Source organism: Euprymna scolopes, chromosome 17 (genome assembly GCF_053919585.1).
Source record: "Euprymna scolopes isolate OS-2025 chromosome 17, ASM5391958v1, whole genome shotgun sequence".
NCBI lineage: Eukaryota > Metazoa > Mollusca > Cephalopoda > Sepiida > Sepiolidae > Euprymna > Euprymna scolopes.
The window spans coordinates 73,216,725-73,243,827 of record NC_136498.1 but is presented as its reverse complement, the minus strand read 5'-3'; the positions used below and the strand labels follow the sequence as shown (position 1 = coordinate 73,243,827).

Sequence of the window (27,103 nt, the reverse complement as noted above, 5' to 3'; positions counted from 1 at the left end):
AAGTACTTGTAGAACAGGCAGAGAGATGCTACATTTCGTCGATGGGACAGAGGCTGAAGCTTAGATGACAGTTCAGGACCTATCAGGTTGGCGATTCTCTTTTGAACCTTGTCTAGGAGGGAGAGACTAGTAGCAGATGCACCAGCCCAAATATGACAACAATACTTCATACATGGGCGAATAGTGGCCTTATAGAGGTACAGGATACTTTCGGGCGTTAATAGCTTTCTAGCACGGTAGAGAGAACCTACCTTTTTCGCAGCGGTCCTGGCAATGCTCTCAATGTAATTTTTCCAACTCATGTTTCCTGTGAACGTTAGGCTGAGGAGTTTAAAAGATGTATTTTCAGATAAAGAGTTTTATTTTTTTCCAAATTGAATTGCAATAAAACAAGAATTCTTTTGTCTGTAACTAAAGTTTTACTTTAATTATAATTATCTTCTATGAAAGAACTTTTATTTGTTTTTAATAAATGTTTTTAATAAACATATTTTAAAAATAATCTATTAATATAACTTGGAAAAAAAAAGGCATACACTCATACATATCAAACAGGAAAAGAAACTATAACTTTAGAAAGACTTCAGTCATTCCAGTAATTTTAGGAGCAACTGGCCTCATGAAAAAGAACCTAAACAATTATTTAGCGAATGAGGTCCTAACAATCGCACTTAAAGGAATAGTTAGGATCCTAAAAAGCTCTCTCTCTTTTGAATAGAAAGCCATGTTTAAAATAGAAGAGTTTCCGATTCTGTACAACCCTGGAAATGAAGAAGAGTTTTCGGTAGGTAGCTGTTCTATATAAGTCTTGGATTTTAAAATTTTGCAGATAAAGAGAAAAGATCTTTCTCGTGAAGACACAGAAAAAATTATGTGAGAATGCTAAAAGATTCAATATTTTTATGGAAAAAGTTTCTGATTGGTTGCTAGTAGAATGTGGCTCCATTTGATTGGTCATTTCCTATCGTCAGTATCTATAAGTAGAACCTTCCAATTTTCTTTACTCATACTCTCCCATTATTTTTAATGTTGGAGGATAATTTTCCTTCCTGCTTTGGTTGCTTGGAGACTTGGGTTGAAAGTAACAATGAAGAATCCGTTCTTGACAATCAGCCCGACACGTGCAGGGCTAGAAACTGGTCCAGTACCTATCAAACTGTGGTACGCCACCTGGGTAGATTACTCTCCCAGGCCTTGCCACCCAGCTTTTGGGTGGAACAAGTCTATCGCTTGTTGCCTGAAGCGTCCCTACTGGGGAATGCCAATAGGGATACCCAGGCAATTTTTTCTAGGGCAGAATGACCCTTCTTTAGAGGTGCTGGTTGGACATCCCTACTTTCTGACCTTGTGTCACATCATGCTGAGGTGAGCAACATGTAAATATCTACTCTCTCTCATTATATCAAAAATATTACAACAGGATCCTAAAAAGATATCTCGGTTGGAATCTCTAAAATGGGTTATCAGCTGATTAGAGAGAAGAGTATCCATGTATTAATGTGTATATGTTGATTTAAATTTTGTAGGTATAACCGATTGCTGAAAACGTGCCACCAAAGTTTGCAGGATTTATTAAAAGCCTTAAAAGGTTTGGTTGTTATGTCACAACAACTTGAAGCTCTAGCAAACAGCCTATACAACAACTCTGTGCCAGCTATGTGGGCACTCAAGGTAAGTTAGATAAACTTTAACTATTTTTAATATTTCTTATTGCACTTATTTTGTTATTGTTGGTCTCCCGGAAAACGCCGGGTACCTAATCATAGGCGATTGTGAATGTTTCTGAATAAAAAAATGTTTGGATAGCAAAAAAGAATGTAATCACAACGAATTAGGTATTTTAAAAAGATAAAATATTTCTGTTAAAAATTTATATAATAACTTGGGAATTTTTTTAGCATAAACAAAAAGGTAGGATAATAGATCAAAACGAAAAACAAAGATGAGTTAATGGTGACGTCAGATAACGAGCAGAGAGGGAAGATTGTAAGATAGACACATAGGCAGAGATGTTGAGTTGGACAGACAAGAAGGCAGGTTAGATAGCAGACGGTAATAATGGTCTCTGTATGCTTTGGAAACTATCAGGTGCAGGAAATAGCAAAAATGTAGAAATAAAGAAACTGTGTGCAACTCTAAAGTCGGGGAACATCAGGAAATAAAAGTTGCATGAAAATATAACTCAAATGTCGATTGTCGTTCCTTGGAATGAATCTTCATTGTAGATTTTACAGACCCGTCAATCGAGACCAACCAATGAATGAAGGTATGTCCCCCTTTTGACCTGATGTAACCCCCCAGAAAGATGTTGTCTGTCCCTTGTTTAAAAAGAACAGTTCTTGTGCCTTATTTCTGGTGTTTTTAACTGTTTGTTGAACTGTTTGTTAAACTGTGCATACACTTATAAATATGTGTACACATACACTAGACAATCACACATATATATAAACTCCATTATATATACAGCACAGCTAGACATGCACATATAAAGATATACCTGTCATATAGATAACTGTGTATTATGGATACACCCCACTATATACCCCTGCTATATACCCCTGCTATGCAACAATTTATTGATTAAGTAGCAGGCCACTCTGTGTTCCTCAATCATAAAACATGCTTAAATATAATATTTTACTTTCTGCAGATTGTGTATTTATTATTATAGAGCCAATTCTCTGTTGATTATTACATTGTACCCAATATATAGAAGTGATTTCAAAAGTTTAAAAAATATATGACTTGGGTGTCATCAGCTAGAATCAAAACCAACGTATTTAGCTTTTCTGTGTTAGTCACTACCATATGAGCTGAGGACATATGTATATCAGCAGTTTAAAAATTAACATGAATAACTGTATATTTGCACATGTGTATTGGATATGCATTAAGTCGATTTACATCTGCTAAGTTCCAATTTTTCAATTTTGACCTTTTAGCAGCTACAAATCAAATTGAATTAAAAAAAAAAATTTAATTTGTTCCACAGATTCGAACTCTCTATATATCTCAAGTTTCAAGTCTGTAGACCAAAAATTGACAGAGTAGTTTGGTAGAGATTGTTCCTCACACAAACAAATAGACAGACAAGGTCTCATTTTTTTACATGAAAAGAAAATGAGAAAGTCAAATTATCCTTACACACATAAAATATTGCAAAAGTGCTGCTGTCTGATAGGAACTTGTGGAATGGTAGTCTTGATCTGACCCATCAGCCATGAGTGAATGTTAGACGTTTGGTTTGGTTGTTCTATTTCATAACATACATATCAACTCTTTTGAATTAATTTAATCTCGAATCCAGTCATTTTGGTAAAAGTCTTATACTTCAAATTCTTTACAATTATCTGCAAGAGCAATGGTCTGATATGTGGGGTTGCCCTGACATATGGTCTTTGATTGCAGTATCTGCCGGAACAGATACTACACTTTGATAACTGAAAAAAGATCTTGGCCCAAAGGCCAAGAAGAAAAAAGGCAAATCTTTTTTCTTTTTATTTAGTTATTCATTTGCTTCCCCACTGAGCAAATTAGGCTCAAAGCCATTTTATAATGTGGAGAGTGAGGGGGAGGGGGGGGGGCAGTTCCCTCTGAGAGGGAACTGGAGAGTGATAATGATAATTGGTATGAAGGGTTTCCCCTACATTGACCAAAACTGATTGCCCAAGAGCAATGGTCTGATATGTGGGGTTGCCCCCACATATGGTATTTGATTGCAGTATCCACCAGAACAGACACTACACTTTGAAAACTGAAAAAAAGATCTTGGCCCGAAGGCCAAAAAGAAAAAAGGCGGACCTTTTTTCTTTTTATTTGTTATATATGAGTCGTGTTTATTTATTTGTTATATATGGTTCGTGAAATTGCATTCATCTGAAAAAGATCTAGCTAATTTACATATTCTTTTAAACATTAATTTTAATTAATTTCCTATTAGCTTTACGGTTTTCTTATGGGATGATTATCCTTAGTTAACTATTACGTGTAATTATATTCATCATGCAGATATTAAACATGATTAATATTTGTGTAAAAAGTTTATAGTAAGCACAAAACTCTTTCCATATATATTTATGTATATATATAATTGTTTAAAAAAAATTTGCCTACCAAACTCCTCCTAGAGTTTTTGGTCTTTTTGGTCTACAGACATGAAACTTCATATATACATGCAAAACTTTATATTTGGGGTTTAGCTCGGGAAAATCGGTACAAAAGTGTGAAAATTTAAAAACAATGAAATTTGCCAGATGAAGGTCGAACACCGGCATTACAAATATGCATGCATAACGTAATAGCTATTGGTTCATGTTTTAATTTTTAGCCTTGCAGCAGAGATGTCTTCATAGCTCAGTCATTAATGGCAGAGGAAAAAATAAATCATACGCTAAACGTTTTGGTTTCAATTCTCGGTGGTGGTGCATGAGTCATTTTTTTTAAACTTTTTAAATCGTTGCTATATATTGGATCCAATGTAATCTTCTATATATATAAAAAGCAAAAGTGACACATGCGTTTTTGTATGTCCAGCAAAGGCTTTTTTTGGAGGAGGGGGTCTCGAGAGGGTTACTATTTTTTACAACTTTTCATATACTCTCTAGATCATAATATCTACAATTTGCGAAGGGACGTCGTCTCTAGATTTATTTTGATCGACTTTTATAAAATTCCCGCTATTCCATCCTCTCACATGTTTATTTGTGTTTTTCATATAAATAAAACGAAACTCATGGATGCAAAGGCGTGCCTGGACGTCTTGAAAGCAATTAGCTTTGATCAATGTGGGGGAAACCCTCCATATCAGACAATTGCTATTCATTTGAGAGTTCCCTCTTTTTCAGGGGGACCCTAGTTTCCCCGACATCGTGGGGAAACAAATAAATGAAACAGCAGAAAGCTTAACTGGCCTTCAGCCAACGTTCATTTCTGCAAGTCAACTTTTTGATTGACATCGCTAAATTTCAATGCTTTTCACTTCCTGTGGCCTTGTAGCGTAGCGGTAAGATCTCACATTTTCTTTCACTTTCTTTTCCGCATTCGGGTTTATCATGGGTTTGAGCTTCCCTCCCTACTAACACTTTGTTTTTTCTTTTACACCTTCAAACACCTAGGCAACGCTGGGTACCCCCGCTAGTCTATTATGTAAAAGACAAAATGTGTGTGTTTGTATGTCCACCAAAAAACTTCTGACAGATGTGTCAGAACCTGACCAGACTGGTATTGTTTGCAAGCTCGATCCTTCGAACGACAAATATAAAAAAAAATGGCCAAAAACATTAATCCTTTCACCCTCAACTGGCCAGTTTTTTACAACGAGGGGTCGGTTTTTGTGTCACCATTTTTACAAGTCATCGTTCCCTTTTCGATTGACTAAGCTTAATTTCAACGTTTGCGACTTTTGGTCGCGCCATGGAGACCGGCTAAGATGTCACGTTTTTTTTTTTCTTTTCCTCCTTCGTGTTATGGGTTCAAACCTGCCTGCCTGCTTGCCTACTACCACTTTTTGTTTTTTTACTCAACACACCCTGGGTACCCCCGCTACTATAATAATAAATACAAAATCTGCATTAATCAAAATATCATATTTAAGTGTATTTTACGACTGGGCAATGCCAGGCGACCTGCTAGTATGCACTAAACATGCAACAACTTGGTGCCTTGTTTACATAATATTATGAAACAAATGAAGCATAATCATATGGAGCATTTGTAATTCAATCACCTCTCAAAACTTCACCTATAAAAATTTAAAGTTAACCGCTAATTAGTTTACATAAAAAAGGTCTATCAATACAACTAGTTCAATGTATTCACAATTCGCAAAAAACCTGAAGATTGATCTTTATGTACAAAAAGAAAATTATCAACAACCAAATCACATCTATGGAATGAAAGTGTCTGTGTACAGATTGAATCAAGGCAGATTTGGAACGGTGTCCCATTTTCAAGCAAAGATCATGTTAGCTGCTCAGAATCTTTGATATTGGAAACCAGTTTATTGATTTTAAAGTTTACAGCATTAAAATATTTTTTCTTTTTACTGAGGGGAAGCGGGGGGGGGGGCACCACTTACCAAGACCCAAAGGCCACTCGAGGGTAACCGTTAATGAGTATTACGTGGTCGGGGAGACAACACTGTGATTATGAGTAATAATAGAACTTAGGTAGTGTTTGTTTATTTACGAGGATGGCTCAACTCAACAGAAACTTGCCCATGTTATAGTCAGCTGGGAAGCAGTCTTGCAGTAGTGTATTCCACAGATAGGCAGTTCTAGGAGAGAAATTTTGATCATGGAATTTATATTTAGTTTTAGGCACAGGAAATTTTTGGCAGTTGTTGTAACTAGATGAGTGCCTGTTGTGAATGTTCTACAGGGGTGGAACATAGAATCTTGATTGAGCGCTTGTCATAAAAATAACGATAGAACAAAGATGGACACGCTACATCGGCTTCTATGAAAAAGAGAAACCGACCCTAATCCTAACTTCTCCCTTTTCTTGGCCAAACATCTCTCAGCTGCGGCAAATTTGCTACTTGCATGCACCAAAAGTATGCAGCACTAAACATGCAGCTGTGGAGTACATGTTTACAGAAAAACAGGCTATGCATCTATCACTCACTTGACGAATTGTAAATTGTAGTGTGAGCAGATCAAGGAAATATTGGGCGATGGAGTAAACAAATATTTAGCCCCCCCCCCCATCCCCTCAATCTCAACATGTACTGTATTAAAATCTTTTTTAAGTTCCATCTACACGTACAAATTCTTTGCCTTACTGTTAAACCTAGGCGTCCATTATCTCTATGTCTTCTTTTTTTTTTTTATATATATATATATAATGGAAATCGCTCCAGACAAAACATGAAGCCATTTAATGTAAGGAGCTAAAAAACAAACAAACAAAAAAAATACTTCAAGATCAAAAACTAGCCAACGATAAATGTTTGATGGGTAGATTCTGATCCAGAAAACAGCAATTCTTTCCTCTTTGTCAGGAACATCGCTTATGGAATGTGAGGACTAAAGGATAAAACAATGGAAGCGAGAGTTACTAGGCTGCTGAAAGTAAACTGCATTATTTATGTGGAATGAATAAAATTAGAAAACAAACGTTACTATGAATTGAATAATTCAATGAAATGAATCAAACATTTAAATCTTCTTTTCAAGGCTTATCCATCCTTAAAACCATTGGCTTCCTGGGTGCAAGATTTATTGGCTCGAGTGGACTTCATTAACAACTGGATTGAAAATGGAATGCCATATGTAAGTCATTTATCTATATCCTAAAACTGACTGTAAACTAACTATAAACCTAATGACATTGTTTATTCCAATCACCTTGATTAACAATCCTATTTCAACTTTTTTTGTGTTCCTTTGTGAACAGCTTCATATACCTTTATTCTGTTTGTAAACTTATTTCCTTTCTCTTTCACTATACTTTTTTTCCAGTTTTTTTAAAATTTCCTAACACTTTGCGGCGGGGGTGGGGGTGGGGTCGTTAGTATCGTAAAACGATACAACAGTAACATTTTCAATGAATCTATTAATGTTATAATAAAATATATATTGACAAGATCTTTTATTCTGCAGGTGTACTGGATATCTGGATTTTTCTTCCCTCAAGCTTTTCTAACAGGAACTTTGCAAAATTATGCCCGTAAAGAATTGATCTCAATTGATACGATTTCGTTTGGATTTCAGGTAAAAACTTTATATTTTACTAACAAAGTTCCTACTGACTTGTAATTACGAAAATTTCATTATGTAAAAATCACAGAGTTTATACATCTAACTATTGTAACGCTTTCATTTTGATACAACCATAAGTACAATGAGGATCTTTGTTAATTTTGTCAAAATTGGAAACGTTTTCAAATTTTCACCAGATATGAGCAAATAGCTCCACTGCCTTGTGGATGCCTTGGGAAAGGCAAAGGCTAAGGGAGTTAACCCCAACAAAAGATCCAGTATGGAGTCCCAACACTTTTCTGACAATTCCTGCAGCTGTGCTGGCTCTGACCGTATTGGCTTGCCTTCCATCGGATTTTGTCTGTAACGCCTATAGAGGGATGATGGTAACTGGCAAACCTAGGTCTCCTTACTCGCCCAGGCTTGCATCTGGAGAGCCAATTCCAGCTTCGAACTGTATAGTCACAGCAGATGCTGCAGTGTAATAGATTAGATGCAGAATACCATTGTCTTATTAGACAGGAGGTTGTCATCATATTGAAATGTTGTTTGAGAACCAACACGTTGTAATCTCAGTCACAAAGCAAACAAAGAATAGAAAAGAACTTCAATTCACTTTTTTGTTGTACAACAACATTTATTTTCTTGTTGTCTCGTTACCACTGTGACGTCCCTTGAACGTCATTCATGACCCTCACATGATCTCGAACGTTATTGTTGTCTCTAACATAATCTCCTTTTTAAAGTATTTATTTTTCCCTACCAATGACATGATTTCACATGCATTTGAATACGTGCGTCTGCGCTATGTTACACTATTATACTAAAGCTGCATTAATCAACGGTTGTGTCCCTAAGGCTTCGTACTGATATACAAGGGTTGGACAAAATAATGGAAAATAAGCATAAGCAGTGGTTTCTGGTGGCAGGCCTCCCATGAAATCCAGCCTTGTGATGCTCTTGGTGAACAGTTTTTGTTAAAACGGGATTATTTAGATAATTGTTAATCTCTGCTGTAATTTTGGGTGCCATGGTTTTGTGCTCTGTCTTCATAATCCTTAGAAGTAAAAAACTAAAAAATACAGAAAATACAAAAAAAATATATATATATATATTTTCTCTTCATTTTGAAGTCAGCAAGAGTTATCTCCCTTAGACATATTTTTAGAAAATGTGTTGTTTTTTTTTTTTAGTTAAGGTTCTACGGTCTCTTTCAGGTGATTTTGGTTATCTTCCAAAATTTTGTTTAAAGGAGGATGTTTTTCCTTTTCTTTTTTTTTTTTTTATTTTCATAGCTGTCATCATCTCCAAGACAGTTTCTCTCAATACAGCCACCATCTCAGCTGTTTCTGTTACAATAGCACTTGTCATACAAACACCAACAATTTCCTTCCTTTGAAAATCTGATAGATCTGCTATTTTAATTTTTCTTTTTGCACTATCTGAAATTTAAAAAAAAAAAAACTTAACCAATTATTTTAGGACAACAATAACCATGAATAAAAAACAAACAAACTGAAACCAACATTTTAGTATTTTTCAATTTTAAGAGGTGTTTTAAAATTGATTTCATAATTTACAATGAGTTTCCATTCATTTGTCCAACACCTGTATTATATCACACAAAATGCATGTAAAAATATTGATATTTATTTGCTTCTCCACGAAATCAAAATGTGACACAAGGTCATTTTTAATGTAAGGGAAAACCAGCTCCCCAAAAGGGAAGTAGGCAAAAATAAAAATTGCTTTAGTATAGAAGGGTTTCTACTATATTGACAAAGGACAAATTAACTTAAGTGTAGCATCCAAACAGATACTACACTATGTATACTAAAATATTTGTCAGATTTTACACTATACAGGTTAAAATATTTGTTAGTTTTGGAATGAAATTATGTATGAAAAACATCCATTTTAATTGTTCTGATTAATCATGATTTGCAAATAACTCATCAAGTGATCGATCTCTTACTACTATGTATGTGAGTGTGTGTGTGTGTGTGTGTGTGTGTGTGTGTGTGTGTGGATAGATATGCATATATATATATATATATGAATGCATTATGTACACTCACACACATATATAAGTGTGTACGTACATATATATATGCATATATATATATACACACAAATATTATTAAATATTTTTTAACCAAAAATGTGAATGCTTGTGTTATTTTGATTAATCAGACTATTATTCTCTCCTTGGGTGTTATTAGCACAACGTTTCGGTCGCTGCAACCTGCGACCTTCTTCGGGTGCTGAAAACATGCATGTTTTTCCCTACTAAGGAAAAGAGGGTTGGCTCTGCATTACAAGAATTCGAACCGTGGGTTTGGGAGTGGGTCTGTAGATCATAAAAAATGTTCAATCTTCAGGGGTCAGTCACTAAGATATTTTTGAAGGCTTTCCTATGACTCAATTTTTCGGAATATTTATACTAATTGTTAATATTAGTGAAAAAATGTTTTACGAAACAGAAGATCGATACCCATGCATATTTATATATATATATATATATATATATATATATATATATATATGTGTGTGTGTGTGCATCTGTATGTATAAAGGTATAATGCATATATGTGTACATATAAAAGGATTGATATGCATACAGATTAGATAATATTTCACAAAACGTGTGTCTGCATGTAAAAGGAAAAAATCTAACACAAATCTAGTCCAATCGTATTATAAATTTATTTCAGCCTAGTGTGGGCCTCATCAGACGAGACAAACTTATCAGGTCTGTCGTTGACTTAAAAGTGATTAACTTACATTGTTAGTATGTATTATTTGGGAAGAGTGGGGAAAGGGAAAAGGAGGTGGAAAAAAGGACAAAACAATTTGGTTGTGAGAGAATACTCGAGTAGAGAAGGGAAGCCAATCAGGTGATGGGAGAAGGAAGAGGAGTAGGAATTCTGAGCATATAAGTTTTCATAAGGAGTAATCGATGATGCTAGTATAATCATGTAAAATGTTTATTCTCCTGGATAAGATATTGCAGGAGCATAAATGTCCTACATCGCAGGAACGTTGGCAGGTCAAGGAAAACTTGGAAGCACGTGCTTGGACAAGACCACTTGCGCGAGCCTTTTCTAGTCTCACACAAAAACACGCGTTCATATCTCAAGCTATATTGCTTGTCATATACATACGCGCACACATCCACACACGTACATATATTCACGTTCGCGTATATACACTCACATTCACGTGTATACACACATACGCTAACGTACACACATACGCACACATGGACAACGTCACTTCCCCTTTCAAAGGAAATCCACACATATGCAAAAGACTACCGGAAACAATTATAAAAGCAAGAGCAATAAGCAGCATCTTTCTTTTCGGATCAGCTTCTGAGGTGAGTGGTCTACAGACCAGCCGCTGCCATTTCAGCAGGTATGCCTCACGCCACTTGCTACCATGTGGGGCAAAAAGCTAACAAACAGTACGTACACTTTATATGCTTTCTTTCTCCATGAACTGGATTGACCTTTTTACTCTTTCTCTCTCTATATATACAATTTGCCCCTGAGAATACCTTCGCATAGCTGACTGCTAACATGGCATGCAGTTTAACTGATATCAACCCTCTATCCTTTTCTTTGTCTACACGCTGGACTATCATTCCCATTTTCCACTACATCACTCACTTCTCTTCCCACGCGCGAACAAACGATAGTGACCCGAACGTGAGATGAACACACATTTCCTTTTTCCTTCATTCCATTATTTTCTTTTGTAGCGAGTTAGGGTATTTATATCCTGGCCCGCAACACACTCAAAGTAAAATTTGGAGATTGTTGAGCTTTTGAACAATGTGAAATGGTTTAAAAGTCAGTTTCAATAAGGTTGTGTGCTCTTTTTTGCTCATGGTTTTTCTAATTACCTGTCGCATGCCTTCTTCCAACTCAATCTCCCATTCTCTCCACAGTTTATTCTTATGTGTCTGGTATAGTCTCATATGCATGGAAACGGCGAGAGTTCGCATTACTCATGTGTGATCGTAAAGTGCAGAAGCAATTGCAAGTCGACATTTTTTTTCTTATCAAGTGACAGAACCCAACAAAACACACACACACACACACATACGCTATTCAGGTAAGTTACAAGTGTGCTTGCATAAGATCATAAAACATTTATTCCTGGGAAAAGTGAAAATTGATATTAAATGAACAGAAGTAGAATGTGTCTTTTGTCAACTTTTCTTTTTAGGTTCTTGATGTCAATGTGAGCGAGATAACCGCTCACCCTGAAAACGGATGTTACATCAACGGCCTTTTTATTGAGGGGGCTCGTTGGTGCAATGAAAAGCATTGTCTTACTGAAAGCCGACCAAAAGAACTGTTTACTGAAATGGCTGCCTTTTGGTTGATCCCAGAAAACCAGAGAATCCCACCACAAAAAGGGATCTACCAATGCCCTGTCTATAAAACGCTCACTCGTGCTGGTTAGTTTATTTATTTATCTGTATCTACTCTGCATTGCAGTGAAGTCATTTTTTTTTTTTTTCATTTTTGTTTGTCTGCACATTTTTAAACTTATACAGAAACAGAAATAAAATAAAAAATTACAACAGGAACTGAAATGCACTGTATGTGGCAGATACCTTTTGTCGAAAGCTGGTTTTGTAAATCATCTGAAATCACACAATCAAAGACAGGAACGACAGTTTTATGAGAAGGTCTTTACAGCACACCCAGCAATGCTAAGTTGTCATATTTGTGGTTTAATCTGCAAATTTAAAAGTAGCCTGACACGACTTGCGATCACCTTTACAAGAAGAAAAGTTTTTATGTCACATATGTGTACTTTCATATAGGACTAAAGTTGGATTAAAAAGTCATCTACATGCACACAGCCACACAACACTTAACCGAAGAGATTGCAAACTTCTGTCAAGAAGTAGCAATCCTCATATATATATATAGAAGAAGAAGAAGAAGAAGAAGAAGAAGAAGAAGAAAAACTTAATAAAACATGTTAAAAAACTTTAACAAGAGCTAAAAACATTTAATTTTCAAAAATGATCCACAAAAGAAGTGGATTGTCCTTAATCTGTGAAGTTTCGAAAGAAATACCTTACTTCTCATCAGAGGGTAGGAATTAGCAAAATACGGAATCGGATTTTGCTTGCAAAGTATTTAATGAAACATATTTTATGTTTTTTTCTTCCGAAACTGTACAAATTTAATCCAGGTGAACCTGTCTTTAAGACTAACATTACACATCCATTGTATGACTCATATATCATTTCTCTCCATGCAACACATATCCTCATCCTTCACAAGCCATCTTGTTCTCTGGTGCTACCAGATCAGGCTGCCCTGTGGCTTCCTGAGACGAAATGCACCTACATTGACGTTTTTTTTTTGTTTTCTGATCTTTTTTGTAAAACTTAATTATGTTCTGCAAAACCAAAAACAAAAACAACAGCCTATCTCCCTCCCCTTTTTATTTTATTTTTTCCTACCTTACTCCCGGTCCTGGATATGACCTTAAACTACATCCGATGGTGAGGTCCGGCTTACGGGCTTGGGGAGTGTGGAGCCACCTCTTAATTGCCATTGCTTCCAGGTCCACCCTGACCCGGAGTGGTAGCACCTGTTAGGGTCCCAACTATGGGTTAAATAGAAACAGATTTTAAAAAGGAAAAGAAACAACAAAAAAGAAAGAAAAAGAAAACAAATATATTATATTAAATTATTTATTTATCTATTTATTTATTTATTTTTTTTTTTTTTTTGCCCCGTCGGTAGGGCATGAGAACAAACCGACTGCCCCCCTGCAGAGGGTAAAAATCCCTCAATGGGGCAACCAGTTAGCCGTGGGTTGCTACCCGTAATGTCTTAGGACGTGATCCTGGTGATTGAGTGAACCTAAACTAGGATACATAGAAGTTTGGGCACCGCAACACATTACTTTGGCCCTTACTTCGATTAGACGGGCGGTCGGAGAGGCCCGATCCGACCAATCGGCCAGTCACGCCAAGCCCCACCATATATTGCCCATTCCAAAACTCACTACTAACACAACACATCCCCCCTCTCCCACAAATAACCCTACTCCCTAATATATGATGGAAAGCGGTGGCTGAGGGTCAATCGATTAGGTGTGAATATCGATGACGAGGCTGTAAACCCCTCAGGATTGCTACAGATCCCATAGCAATATCAAGAGAGAACAGATAATCATTATGATACCACCAAAGTCGGTTATATCATTGTATCCCTGTGGAGGCTGGGCGAATGGGTTTCCCCCCAGGCTCTTCCCAAATAGGACTCCGAGGTGGGTGGGGAACAAAGATGACAAAAAAAGAAAACAAAATATATGGCTTATTCCTCCCAAAAACCACCCAACCACCCAAAGAGAACCCACTCTGATGTCTCTGACATCAGTAGCTCTGAGGAAGAGACAATAAAACCAAGGAACTCAACATTCGTAGTAATAGAATCAATGGAGGAAACTCCTTTGAGCAAACTATCACCTTTTAAAATTGAAAAAAATTTTAAAACTCTAAAACCAAAGTCTATTAAAAAACAATTTAACGGCAGCCTACTAATAGAACCCCATAACGAAGAACAAACTAAAGAAATATTGAAACTAAAATTATTTGAAAACATCAAAGTCAAATGCTACAGACATCCAACCCTAAATACCTGCAAAGGAGTAGTAAAAAGCCACGAACTTGCACTTTGTCCCTTGGAGGAAATCAAGACAAACTTACAGAAACACAATGTGTTAGATGTTCGTAGAGTTCAAATCAAAAAAAAACAGTGAGAAAATCGATACCAATACATATATACTAACTTTTGATTCCCTCACCATACCCAAAGAAGTGAAAGTTGGATATATGAAAATAAATGTAGAAATTTATATTCCAAACCCCCTCCAATGCTTTAAGTGCCAGAAGTTTGGACACCATCAAGATCGGTGCACACGATTACCAGTGTGTGGAAGATGTGGAGAAAGCGGCCCACACATTGACTGCAGAAAAAATTTCAAGTGTGCCAACTGCCTTGGAAATCATGGCGCTGGCTCTAGATATTGCGAAATATGGAAAAGAGAAAAAGAAGTGACCAAACTAAAACATATAAAGAATATATCCTACCCAGAGGCCAGGAAAATCATTGAAACTAAAACATATGCAGATGCAACTAGAAAAACTACTCCAATCAACAATCCAAATGGTCATATACATGTAACGGATACAACTGACAAGAAAATTGATGTCCTAAGCAAACTAATAAAGGAAATGAAAGAACTATTAGAAGAAATGAGGAAAATGAATGGTGCAATGTCTGCAACCAATCCAAGGATAATATTAAGTAAAGACACTACTGAACCACAAAAAGAAACAAAACCACAAACCATTTCTACAAAAACAACCGAGCAACCATCAAACACATCACAAGCCAGAAAAGAATCAAAAATCCCCCCAGACAAAAAACAAACAAAAACAGGAAAAGAAAGATCCCAATCTATATCTCGAACAGGGACTCCGACAGAAAATAGATTTGAGGGCTTGGAGACGATGGAAGTTGAACACAATTCCAAATGTTGAACAAAATATTACAATGGAATATCAGAGGGATAAAAGCAAACCAAAGTGAACTCACATTATTAATAACAAATATGAGCCCAGCACTTGTCTGTCTACAGGAGACCTTTCTGAAAGAAAATAATACCATCAACATAAAACGCTACACATCTTACAACTACATAAATAAAGATACGGACAGAACTTCTGGAGGCACATCAATACTCGTGAAGAATGAAGTCCCTCAAAGACAAATAAATATAAACACAAACTTGCAAGCAATTGCAGTTTCAGTGACTCTACATAGAACTATAACACTTTGCTCAATCTACATCCCTCCAAAAGATACAATCAACGAAACTGAGATAACTCAATTAATAAAACAACTCCCTAAACCCTTTTTTCTACTAGGAGATCTCAACAGTCACAATGTAATATGGGGAAGTAAAGAAACAAATAAAAAAGGAAAAGAAATAGAAAACATAATAAATAAAAATAATCTATGCCTCCTTAATAATCAAAACTACACCTATATGTACCCAGCAACAGGTACTTTCACCGCCATTGACCTTACCTTATGTGATCCTTCCATATATATGGACTATGATTGGAAAGTACACAATGACACCTGTGGGAGTGATCATTTCCCAATCATCCTGGAAAGTCTAAGTACTAGTACTGAACAAAAAACACCCAAATGGAACCTACATAAAGCGGATTGGGAAGACTTCCAGGAACAGTGCAAAAACCAATTAATTATCGAAAAGAAAGATGAAGATGACCATTTGAATTACTTCATTAAAACACTCACAAACATAGCAAATAATACCATACCGAAAACAACCAAAACCAACAATCACAACAAACCTTGGTTCACAAAAGAATGCAGAAAAGCCATCAGAGCTCGACGAGCTGCCTTGAGAAAATACGAAAAGTGCCCAACAAGCGAAAATCTGGATTTCTTCAAAAACAACAGAGCAAAAGCCAGACGAATCATAAAGGAATCCAAAAGAACAACATGGAGAAATTATATATCCAAAATTAATGTGAATACCAAGGCAAAAACAGTTTGGAACATGATGAGGAAAATAGAAGGAAAGTGTAATAGTACACCAATATCCCACATCTCTAAAGGCAACAAAATATACACCGATCAAAAAGACATTTCCAATAACCTGGCAGATAATTTATCAAAAATTTCATCATGTGACAGACAAACAGAGGAATTCAAAAAGATTAGAGAAAAGGAAGAGAAGAAGAAAATTCTATTTAAATCACAAAATACCGAAAAATACAACCAACTTCTTACCTTGCCTGAATTAAAAGAATCGCTAACCAAATCCCATGACACAGCTACAGGGCCCGATGAAATTCCATATGAAATCCTCAAAAAACTTCCAGAAACTTCAATGAAATACCTACTTGAAATTTTCAATATTATATGGTCCAGTGGAAATGTACCTGAGACCTGGAAAGAGGCCACAATAATACCAATCCCCAAATCTGAAAACTCAAACATCCAATCCCAATCAAGTAACGTCTCAGATCCATTGAATTTCAGGCCAATAACTCTAACAAGCTGCATTTGTAAGACCATGGAAAGGATTATAAACAAAAGACTAATCTGGTTCCTGGAAACAGAGAATCTTATTACAGAATTTCAAACAGGATTCAGGAAAAACCGAAGTTCAATAGACCACATAGTCAGACTTGAAACCTTCATCAGAGAAGCCTTTGTAAGGAAGGAACATTTAACAGCAGTGTTTTTTGACATGGTGTTACAAGGGATCTGAAGGCGCTTGAACTAAAAGGCTGAATGCCAATTTTTATTGAAAAATTTTTAAAAAATAGACGGTTCAGAATAAAGGTTGGCACAGCTCTCTCGGACTTGAAGGAACAAGAGAATGGAGTACCTCAAGGGAGTATACTGTCAGTGACCCTGTTCAGTATCCGAATTAACAACATTGTAAAAAACCTTAACCCTGGGGTAGATTGCTCCCTATATGTGGATGACTTCCTAATATGCTGTAGATCTAGATATATATCTATAATAGAAAGGAAGCTTCAATTGTGCTTAAACAAAGTAATGAGATGGACGGAAGAGAATGGATTTAGATTCTCCAAAAGAAAAACGAAATGCATGCATTTCTGCAAACTAAAGAACATGCATAATGATCCTGTCCTAACCATGGAAGGAACGCCCATACCCGTTACTCACCAGTACAAATTCTTAGGGATTTTATTTGACAAAAAGTTAACATTCATCCCGAACATACACTATCTGAAAAGAAAAATGTAGCAAAGCTGTAAATCTTTTGAGAGTGGTAGCACATACCGATTGGGGTGCAGACAGGGAAACACTCCTTAAACTTTACAGAGCACTAGTCCGCTCAAAACTAGACTACGGTTGTTTCATATATGGATCAACCCGAACATCATATATAAAAAGCCTAGACCCTATTCACCATACTGGCCTAAGATTGGCCCTAGGAGCATACAGAACCTCCCCCGTGAACAGTCTATACACGGAAGCACATGAACCCCCACTAGATCTAAGGCGAGAAAAGTTAGCCCTTCAATATTTACTCAAACTGAAGTCTTGCCCAAACAACCCTGCATACCAATGTACCTTCTATCCTAAATATGAAGAACTCTTCAACATGAGAGAAAAAACTATCAAAACTTTCGGGCTCCGAATGAAGGAAAGCATTGAAGAATTGAAAATTCCAATCTCCAGCATTCACAACTTCATACTGCCTAAAACACCCCCATGGACCATGAAACAAGTAGAAATAAAACTGAACCTAAACAAAAAGTCCAAATCTACCACAAACCCTATTGAATACCACGACGAACTTCAACATTTAAAATTACGATATTCAGACTACACCTTTATTTACACAGGTCTAAAAGCAACAATCACACTGGATGTGTAGCAACGTACCATAAAACCACAATGAAGAGAAATCTTCAAAATGAAGCATCTATATTCACTGCAGAGACTATAGCTATCGATCTAGCACTCAACAATTTCAGAGGAAACCACCAAAAACTTCATCATTCTCACAGATTCTCTATCAGTCCTATTATCTATACAAAATCAAAAACAAGAAAATCCACTAACAACAAAATTAATGGAAAAAATCAATATCCTTTCAACTACTAAAAACATTATTCTTGTCTGGATCCCCAGCCATGTGGGGATCAAAGGCAATGACAGGGCAGATACAGCTGCAAAAAGATATTCTCACCTTCCAACTGACAATTTTAAGATTCCACATACTGATCTTAGACCCCAGATAAAAGCATACATACAGGAAAAATGGCAACTGCGGTGGAGTCAGCAAGAGGGCAGCAAATTATACTCAATCAAACCTGAACTTAAGGAACGATGTCCGGACATCAAGAGATCACACCGAGAAGATGTGATACTGACTCGGCTGCGCATAGGACACACCAACTTTACTCATTCTTATATACTAAATGGAGAATCGGCGCCAGAGTGCATCCCATGCCAGGAGACACTCACAGTAAAACATATCCTAGTTGGGTGTGATGACCTTGCCCCAACTAGAAAATTATATTATACAGAAAGCAATATGGAAGACCTTTTTGAAAAGGTCAACTCAGCAAATATTCTAGCATACTTAAGGAAAGTAAATTTATATAAGAAAATTTAAGGAAATTTAAAGTCACCCAAATATACACATCCATGTATAAATACAACATTTAATTTCTTAGTTCAATTTTATAAAAAAAGGGAGGAAAGGCTGAAAAAGTCCCCCCCCCCAATAAAAAAATAGTTAAAAAAAAAAAAAGAAAAAAAAAAAGGACTCCGGCATTAAATGACCACATAGGTTGATATGCCGTAAAACCAATCAATCAATCAATCAAACGTCTTGTTCTTTTAATATTAATAAAAATATTTTCCTTTTCCATTTTTTTTGTTGAATCTAAAAGAATGAAATTCTATTGACTGTTCTTCATCTTTCAGGTACATTGTCTACGACTGGACATTCGACTAACTTTGTCTTCATGGTTGAGGTTCCAAGCATGGAGGATCAAAGTCATTGGATCAAACGAGGAGTTGCTCTCGTTTGTGCTTTAAATTATTGAAAAAAACTTTTTTTGCACGATTTTCTTTTGTGGTAAAAATAACCCCCCCCCCCCCAAAAAAAAAAAAATTATATTTGATACAAAAAATACTAATACTTCAAGTTTGCTGCTGATGATTGTTTATTTTTTTTCTAATTATTCATGATGATGATTTTTTTTGTATGTTGGCATTCGTTTCCAATTATTCCAACTAATTATTTCTGGCTGTGACTGCCTCCCCTTCTCTTTTCTTCCAATTCCTTTACCCTTGCCTGGAAATATTAGATGCTGACCTTTGTCAGTGGTCACCATTCGACCATCCAGAAATTAACTATTGAAGATATTGGTATCTTTCTATTAAGTTTTTGCTTTCTAGAAGGATATCGAGTATTTATAGGAGGGACCACATGAAGGTTACCAACGTTTTTAAATGAAAGTGTTTCTATGGAATGAACAAGGTGGCCAGCCCACATTGTTAACCACTGAGCCACCATCAGCTCTCCACTGCTACTGATGCTTTGTGTGATGTCGTTTGGTAAAAACTCATAAAAATATTAAACGTTTTTTTGCAACAATTTGAATAATAAAACAACTTTTTTTAAAATATATATTTTCATTTTTTTCTTTTCACCGAGGTGTGGTTTTTGCACTGGATTTTTCATTACAGATTTGCGTAATTGTGACAGTTATAACCAACGAGTTCACAAACTGTTGATATTTGGTTATTTACCTCGTGTAGTTTGTAGAGGTTGTGAACAGAAGTACACAAGAACTACAAATACAAGAAAATGAATAAAAAGTTGCAGATTTATTACAACTGATAAAATAAAAAAAATAATAAATTAAATGTAACACTATACATAACATAAAATAAAGTTCTTATTCACGCTACTGCCTTTCTTTACTTTTAGGTATAAACTAGCAAGGAGACCTGACGTTGCTCGGAATTGAATGATGATCAATAAATGTTTCACACTCCCATGTTTTTATTTTCATCAAAATTGGTGAAATTGCCCATTTTTCAATCAAATCGATTGATTACCTAGTTGGGAACACACAACGGTGTACTGGGAGGAAGATTCAGATGCCTCCCCACAGTGACTTAGTCCACAATACATTGTAGTCTATATTGCACTGTAGAGAACCTACTGTTGATTTTATAATTTTTTTTTTTATATAATGACTTGAATTAAAGTTTAAAATACAAAAGTCAAGTATAATGCTTTAACTGTGCTCTAAACAGAAAAATTCATTTCAAACACACTCCTGTCATATCAAAGAATCTACTGTTGATTTTATATGCCTGGCCTTACTGTTTGTGCTGTGATAATGGCTTCAATTTAAGTTTAAAAGGAAAAAATCAAGTATTATGGTGCAATTGTGCTTTAACCCTTAAATGCCCAAATTATTTTGAGAAACTTTTTAAAAAATTTTGCTATTTTTTTCTAATCAAGAAGGTGTAAGCAAACGATCTGAACACAATTTTTACAAAAAGTTTTATTAATCACAATAATAATGAAAGAAGACTGTATGGTTGTACCCGTCATCTATATATATAAAAGGCAAAATGGCTGCACGCGTTTTTGTACATCCAAGAAAGGCTTTTTTCGGGGGGGGGGGGGGTCTCGACCATGTTACTATTTTTTAGAACTTTTTATGTGCTCCCTAGATTATAATATGTACGATTTGCGAATGGACGTCGTCTCTACATTTATTTACATTGACTTTTAAAAAATTCCCTCTATTCCTTCCTTTCACGTGTTTTTTGGTCTTTTTCGTATAAATAAAGCGAACCTAATAGGAGCAAAGATACAGCACTTGGCTACGTTCATTTCTTTGCCGACTCCTATGATTCTTAACTTAATTATCATTGAGTTGAGAACTTTATGATTGACATCGCTAAATTTGAATGCTCTTCACTTCCTGTGGCGTCATAGCATAGCGGTAAGATATCAGGTTTTCTTTCACTTTTTTTTCCGCCTTCGCGTCACAGGTTCGAGCCTACCTGCCTACTAACACTTTTTTTTTTCTAATGATAAACCTCCAAACACCCGGGCAACACCGGGCACCCCCACTATAATATAACAGAGAAAATGAAACCGAACCACTTGAGCATGAGGCACAATAGGAAATTACTACGGTTTACAATATTGACTAACATTTCTTTTTAAGTAAAAATTATTTGTGTTTTGTTATTCAACATAAATAACATCTATTAGAACAGGGATCTCCAAACTTTTAAAACAGGAGGCCATATTGCTGACCTTTTTAGAGTTATGCGGCCAAAATAAATAAAATGACCTGGACGTGTTTTATATTGTTTTGCTCATTAGCTTTGATGTTTAGTGAAAATCATTCTCTAAGACCTCGTCCTTTTTAATTATTTTTGGAACAAAAATAAAACCATTACAATTACAGACTTTGGCAGACCAAATCTGGCCTGCAGGCTGTAGTTTGGAGACCCTTGGATTAGAAAATAATTCCAGATGAAATCTAACAAAACAATCATAGTTCCTTTCACAACACATTTGTGCTGTGAAAGGACTTTACATTTAATACAGAACATGAAAATTTTCCTTTACATTGTGGAAAATTGCCCTTTTTGTCAGCCACTTCTGGTAGATAATTAATGCCATCTGTCCTCACATCCTGCTCTGGAAGAGACTTGGTTGCATGTCCACAATTTTTCTTTCAAAAATATTCTTGACTGACACTTGAAGAAGAGAGCCATCTTCATTTTTTAATTGGATTTTTTTCCACTAAACATCAAAGATGTTGAAAGACAGTCTCACCTTAAATTCACTTAGAGAATTTTGTTGATGCCTCTTGACGTTTATTTTGTCCTATGAATGTCTGTAGAGATGCCAGCTGTTTATTGCACACATATCTATCATGTGAAACACTAAAGGAAGATAATACTTCCTTGAGTAGAAAGCCATTGTATAGTAGATCATCATTTGATCATGAATATCTACTCCACACATGTGCTTACTATACAGGTGCACTATGTTAGGAATATCTATATTTTCATAGTTTTTTTTTCTTTTGTTGAATTGTTTACATTTCTCAACTAGAAATGAAGTTGCATAGGATGATGCTACACACACTGCTCGATTATCGTATACTTTACAGTAGTTATGGTAGCATTTTTACTTTGAATCTCAAACTCCTCAAAAGATTCATGACCTGATACAGAAAATTGTTTTTCACTTTTGAATGACAGTCATTGGAGTCTTTTACCTTGTATAGTACTACACACCCAAATCTGTCGTGAGGCAAGATGATAATCAGTTTCAGTGATGTAAATCAATTGTCACAATGCAACTTAACATTTTGGGAATGCATTCTGCCAGTTGCAACACAGAATTTGAGCTAGGACCAAGGTCAGGCACTTCTGGATCAATCTTTCCTGTATAAGGAAAAGTCATACACAATACCAGTAGTGTTTGCTAAAACAAAAGTTTTGTAGCCCCATTTATGTGGCTTTTTGGGCACATATTGTTTCATTTGAAGGGGATCATTTGTTCGTCCACAGAAAAGAACTCTAGCATTGGTATTTTCTGAAATTCTTCAAGTAGATGATTTATCATTGCAAATCTTTATCATCAGTGTTTTTTTTTTCCAATTCTTCATATATTTTCCAATTCTTCATATCTAAAAATATAACATTTATAAAGTAGTTTTGAATACTAGAATCTCCATACACAATATTTTCTTGATAAAATATTCATAAACTATTAGTACTGTAAAAGTAATAGTTATTTCTCACCCGCACGACGAGGAGGACCATACAGTTCTTCAGTTAACCAGCATAGTGCCCAGTGGGACCATGTTTAGGGATCTAATAATAAATACTAATAAGCATGAGTTAACTGATAAAAGGCAGATCTCAGTGCCTTTTGCAAGAACATATCTATCATATGCAATGTATTAAAATAGTTATCTTACTCTGGTTAACAGTCATAATGGCCTAAATGCGTACGCTTTCATAGTTAGGTAGTTAATGTACGAACACACACTTATGGCTGCCCAACAGTTGACTGAACACAACTGCCCAACAGTTGACTGAACACAACTGCCTAGCCTTTGGGCCAGGTAATATCTGTTCTGTATCATTGGTCCTATTACTATTTATTTGGATACTGCCAGAGTGCCTCTTCTTTGGGGGAGCAGGTTTTCCCCCCACATTAAAAACGACCTTGTGTCTAATTTGCTTAAAAGCAACGCTATTTCTGCAAGTCATCTTTTGATTGACTACGTTAAATTTGAACACTTCAGACTTCCGGAGTAGTGGTAAGACGTCAGATTTTCTTTCACTTTCTTTTCTGTCTTCACATCACAGGTTCAAGCCTGCCTGCCTACTACCACTTTTTTTTTTTTTTTTTTTTTTTTTTTTTTTTTACACCTCCAAACATCCGGGCAATGCCAGGCACCCAGGCTAGTCAAAAATAAGATTGAATTCTTTTATTTTTTTTATTTTTGAATAGTAAAATATTCATCTTCAAAAATTGGACAGTTTAAAAAAAAAAACAAAAAAAAAGCAAAAGAATAAACTGCTCATTTGCCTGAAGATGAATGTTTTATTCGAAAATTTAAAAAAAAAAAAAAAAAAAAAAAAAGATTTCAATTTTATTTTTAATAAATAGCAATTATTTATCAAAAACAATTTCACACTCATCTGGTCTTTCTAACTGTTAAATATTAATAATAATTTATAAGTAACTAGTGGGGGTACCCGGCATTGCCCGTGTGTTTGGAGGTGTGTGTGTGTGTGTAGGGGGGGGGGTAAAGAATAAGCGAAGTAATAACCGTTTAAACTTCTTAAAAAAAATCAGAAAAACCAAAACAAAAAAACAGCAAACGGACGTAAAACTTCTTTAAAAAATTGGAAAAACAAAAAATAAATGAAAAATGAACATGTTCGGAAAAACAAAAACAAATAAAAAAAAACAGAAAAAAAAACCAAAAAAAAAGCATATATAACTCTGTTTCAATATTAAAAGTTTAAAAATCGGAAAAAAAAAATTTATCTGATAACTCGGATCGAACCTGCAATCTTAAGATAACGACACTGTCACCTTAACCTATGAACGTGTGGGCGAATGTAGGTCGGTTTTTATAATATTTAAACGAATTCAAGGGACAACGTCTTTTGCACGTGTTTACGCATGCATGGAAGCTATCTCGTCATGGAGGAATAAGTTTTTTGCTAACCTCCCTGCAGAAAACAGTCCAGTTGAGGATGAAGGAATGAATGTTTTTAGCAGATTTTTCGATATTTGTCGTTGGAAGGTTCGAGCTTCAAAATGATACCAATCTGGCGAAAATTTGTGGCCTGTGTGGAAAGTTTTTGCAAGATATACAAACACACACACACAAACATTTCGCCTTTTATATAAGTAACTAGCGTGTGTTGGGGAGGGGGCAAATCAAAACAAAATGTTTCAATATTAAAAAAAAAACAATGTTAAACAAAAAGAAATAAATCGAGGTATGTGTGTGTGCAAATTAAAACAAAAAAAAAACGATAAATTTGTTTAGAAAATCTGAAAAAACAGCATATGTGATGGAAAAAGAAAGAACGAACCGTTTCAATAATTGAAAAAAAATCGAGGTGTGTGTGAAACGGACGATGTTAAAACTTGTTAAAAAAAAATCGGGGAAAAAAAAAAAAAAAAAATCGGGGAAAAAAAAAAAAAAAAATCGGGGAAAAAAAAAAAAAAAATCGGGGAAAAGAAAAAAAAAAAAATCGGGGGAAAAAAAAAAAAAAAAAAGAAGATATCCTACATCACGATTCGAACTCGCAACCTTTAGATAATGACGCTGCTCTTTAACCAATTGAGCGAAGAAAGGGTCGCTGAAATTGGGTCAGTTTTTATAATATTTAAACTAATTCAATCCACGACGTCATTGGCACATGCGTATATTGTTATCTTGTCATGAAGGAAGTATTTTTTGTTACCCTCCCTGTAAAAAAGTGCCCGGTTAAAGGTGAAGAAATGAATGTTTTTAGCCAATTTTTCCATATTTGTCGGCCGAAGGTTCAAGCTTGAAAATGATACCTGTCTGGCGAAAATCCGTGGCCTCTGTCAAAAGTTTTTGCGAGACATACAAATACACACACAGACACATTTTGCCTTTTACATATTTAGACTAGCAAGGGGTACCCGGCATTGCCCGGGTGTTTGTAGGTGCGTGTGTTTGAGGGGGAAGGGAGTAAATTAGAACAAAAAGGAAACTTAACGATAGTGATTTTAAAAATGGAATAAAAAAAAAGAGCAGGAAGTTGGTGGTAGGTAGGCTCGAACCCAAAGCCTTGAGGCCATTAGGCTGAGCCTGAACACCTGCGCTACGGCGACAGGAGCGTTTAAAAAGTGATTTAAAAATCAAAAAAGAGTAAGTGAAAGAGGTTTGATTGACAGGTGGGGTCTTAATGAGGTCATCGCGGGAGCATTACGACAAAGTAAGCAATGGCTATTCAGCAGTGAATATTTTTAGTGCGGGACAGTTTTTAATGATTGTTTTTTTGGGTTAGGGAGGAAGGAAGGAAGGAAGGAAAAGCGGCTCCCCTGTTTATTATTGGGGAGGAGTAATAAAGCGATTGTCTGACATGACGGCGAAGCCGACATTGACATTTAGATATTCGAATCGAGTTTCGCTTTTTTTTTTAAAATTATTATACTGAAAAACAAAAGCAAGACGCGGCGATCCAAAAATGAGGAATATTTAACGTTTCAAAGTAAGGCAAATTAAATAGACAGGCGACTCCCCGTTGTTAAGTCATAGATATTACGATTTGGAGGTCATATAAAAAGTTTTAAGAAGTAGCGAGCCGAGCGAGCAGCCCCCGGAAAAAAGCCTTTTGCGGACATTTTTTTTTTTTTTTTTTTTTTTACATAGGCATCACCACTTATCAAGGCCAAGAGGCCACTCAAGGATAAGGGTTAAAGAGTGTACAGTAGACATTGGATAATATAGTAATCATTAGTAATGAAAATTTGGTAAATTTGATAACTTATATAGAACGGCTCATCAAGAACTTATTTACGTTAGACTTGAACACAACCATATTGTAGTCAGCCGGAAAGCAGGAAAACGGAAGACAATTCCACAGGCGTGCAGTTCTAAGAAAGAAGCTTTGTTCATGGAATCTACATTTAGGTTTAGGTACAGATAAAGAGTGGTGGGAATTATTGATAGTGTGTACAGCTAGACGAGTGTTTCTTGTGAAAGTTTGGCAAGGCAAAAAGTGTACATAAATACACACACACATTTTTGCTTTCATATTTATAGATGAAAATTGACTATGAAAAATAACTAGCAGTGCTACTGACGTTGCCCTGGGAAAAATTGTAAAATATTCTTATTAAAACTTCTCTTTACTTCTCTCTTCTACCATTCACTTTTCCCGCTCTCTTTTCTCTTGCCCAGCAAATTTCTTTCTTTGGTGGACATACATGCACACTTCGAAAAAAAAAAAAAAAAAAGTTCACATAAGGGAATTAACTCTGTGAGTAAAAAATCTGAGTTACTTCCCATTAGCTAGTAGATAATTTGGCTTGAAAACCAAACTCCCTGACAAAGTTTGCAACAGTTTACGGTCAAAGAATGACTAATTATTTCCAAGTTTTAGATATTCATTTGGATAAAAACACTGATAAAAGAATACCAACTTTGTCTTTTTGTCATTTTTAGTTTTTAAACAGACATATACATAGACAACTGCCCTTTATATAAAACATAAAAATTG

The 27,103-nt window shown here is 35.6% G+C and overlaps 1 protein-coding gene across 1 annotated transcript in view; it reads left to right on the top strand.

Annotated features, from left to right (window-relative positions):
* The window catches only part of LOC145296792 (dynein axonemal heavy chain 1-like), a 350,721-nt gene extending 330,762 nt beyond the window's left edge, over positions 1-19,959 (top strand). Inside the window, exons 76-80 of the mRNA XM_080142859.1 lie at positions 1,527-1,671; positions 7,176-7,271; positions 7,602-7,712; positions 11,934-12,168; positions 19,253-19,959. Of these exons, the coding sequence (XP_079998985.1) occupies positions 1,527-1,671; positions 7,176-7,271; positions 7,602-7,712; positions 11,934-12,168; positions 19,253-19,374 (709 nt within the window). The 3' untranslated portion in view covers positions 19,375-19,959. The remainder of the gene's footprint in view (positions 1-1,526; positions 1,672-7,175; positions 7,272-7,601; positions 7,713-11,933; positions 12,169-19,252) is intronic.
* Positions 19,960-27,103: the final 7,144 nt, after the last annotated feature.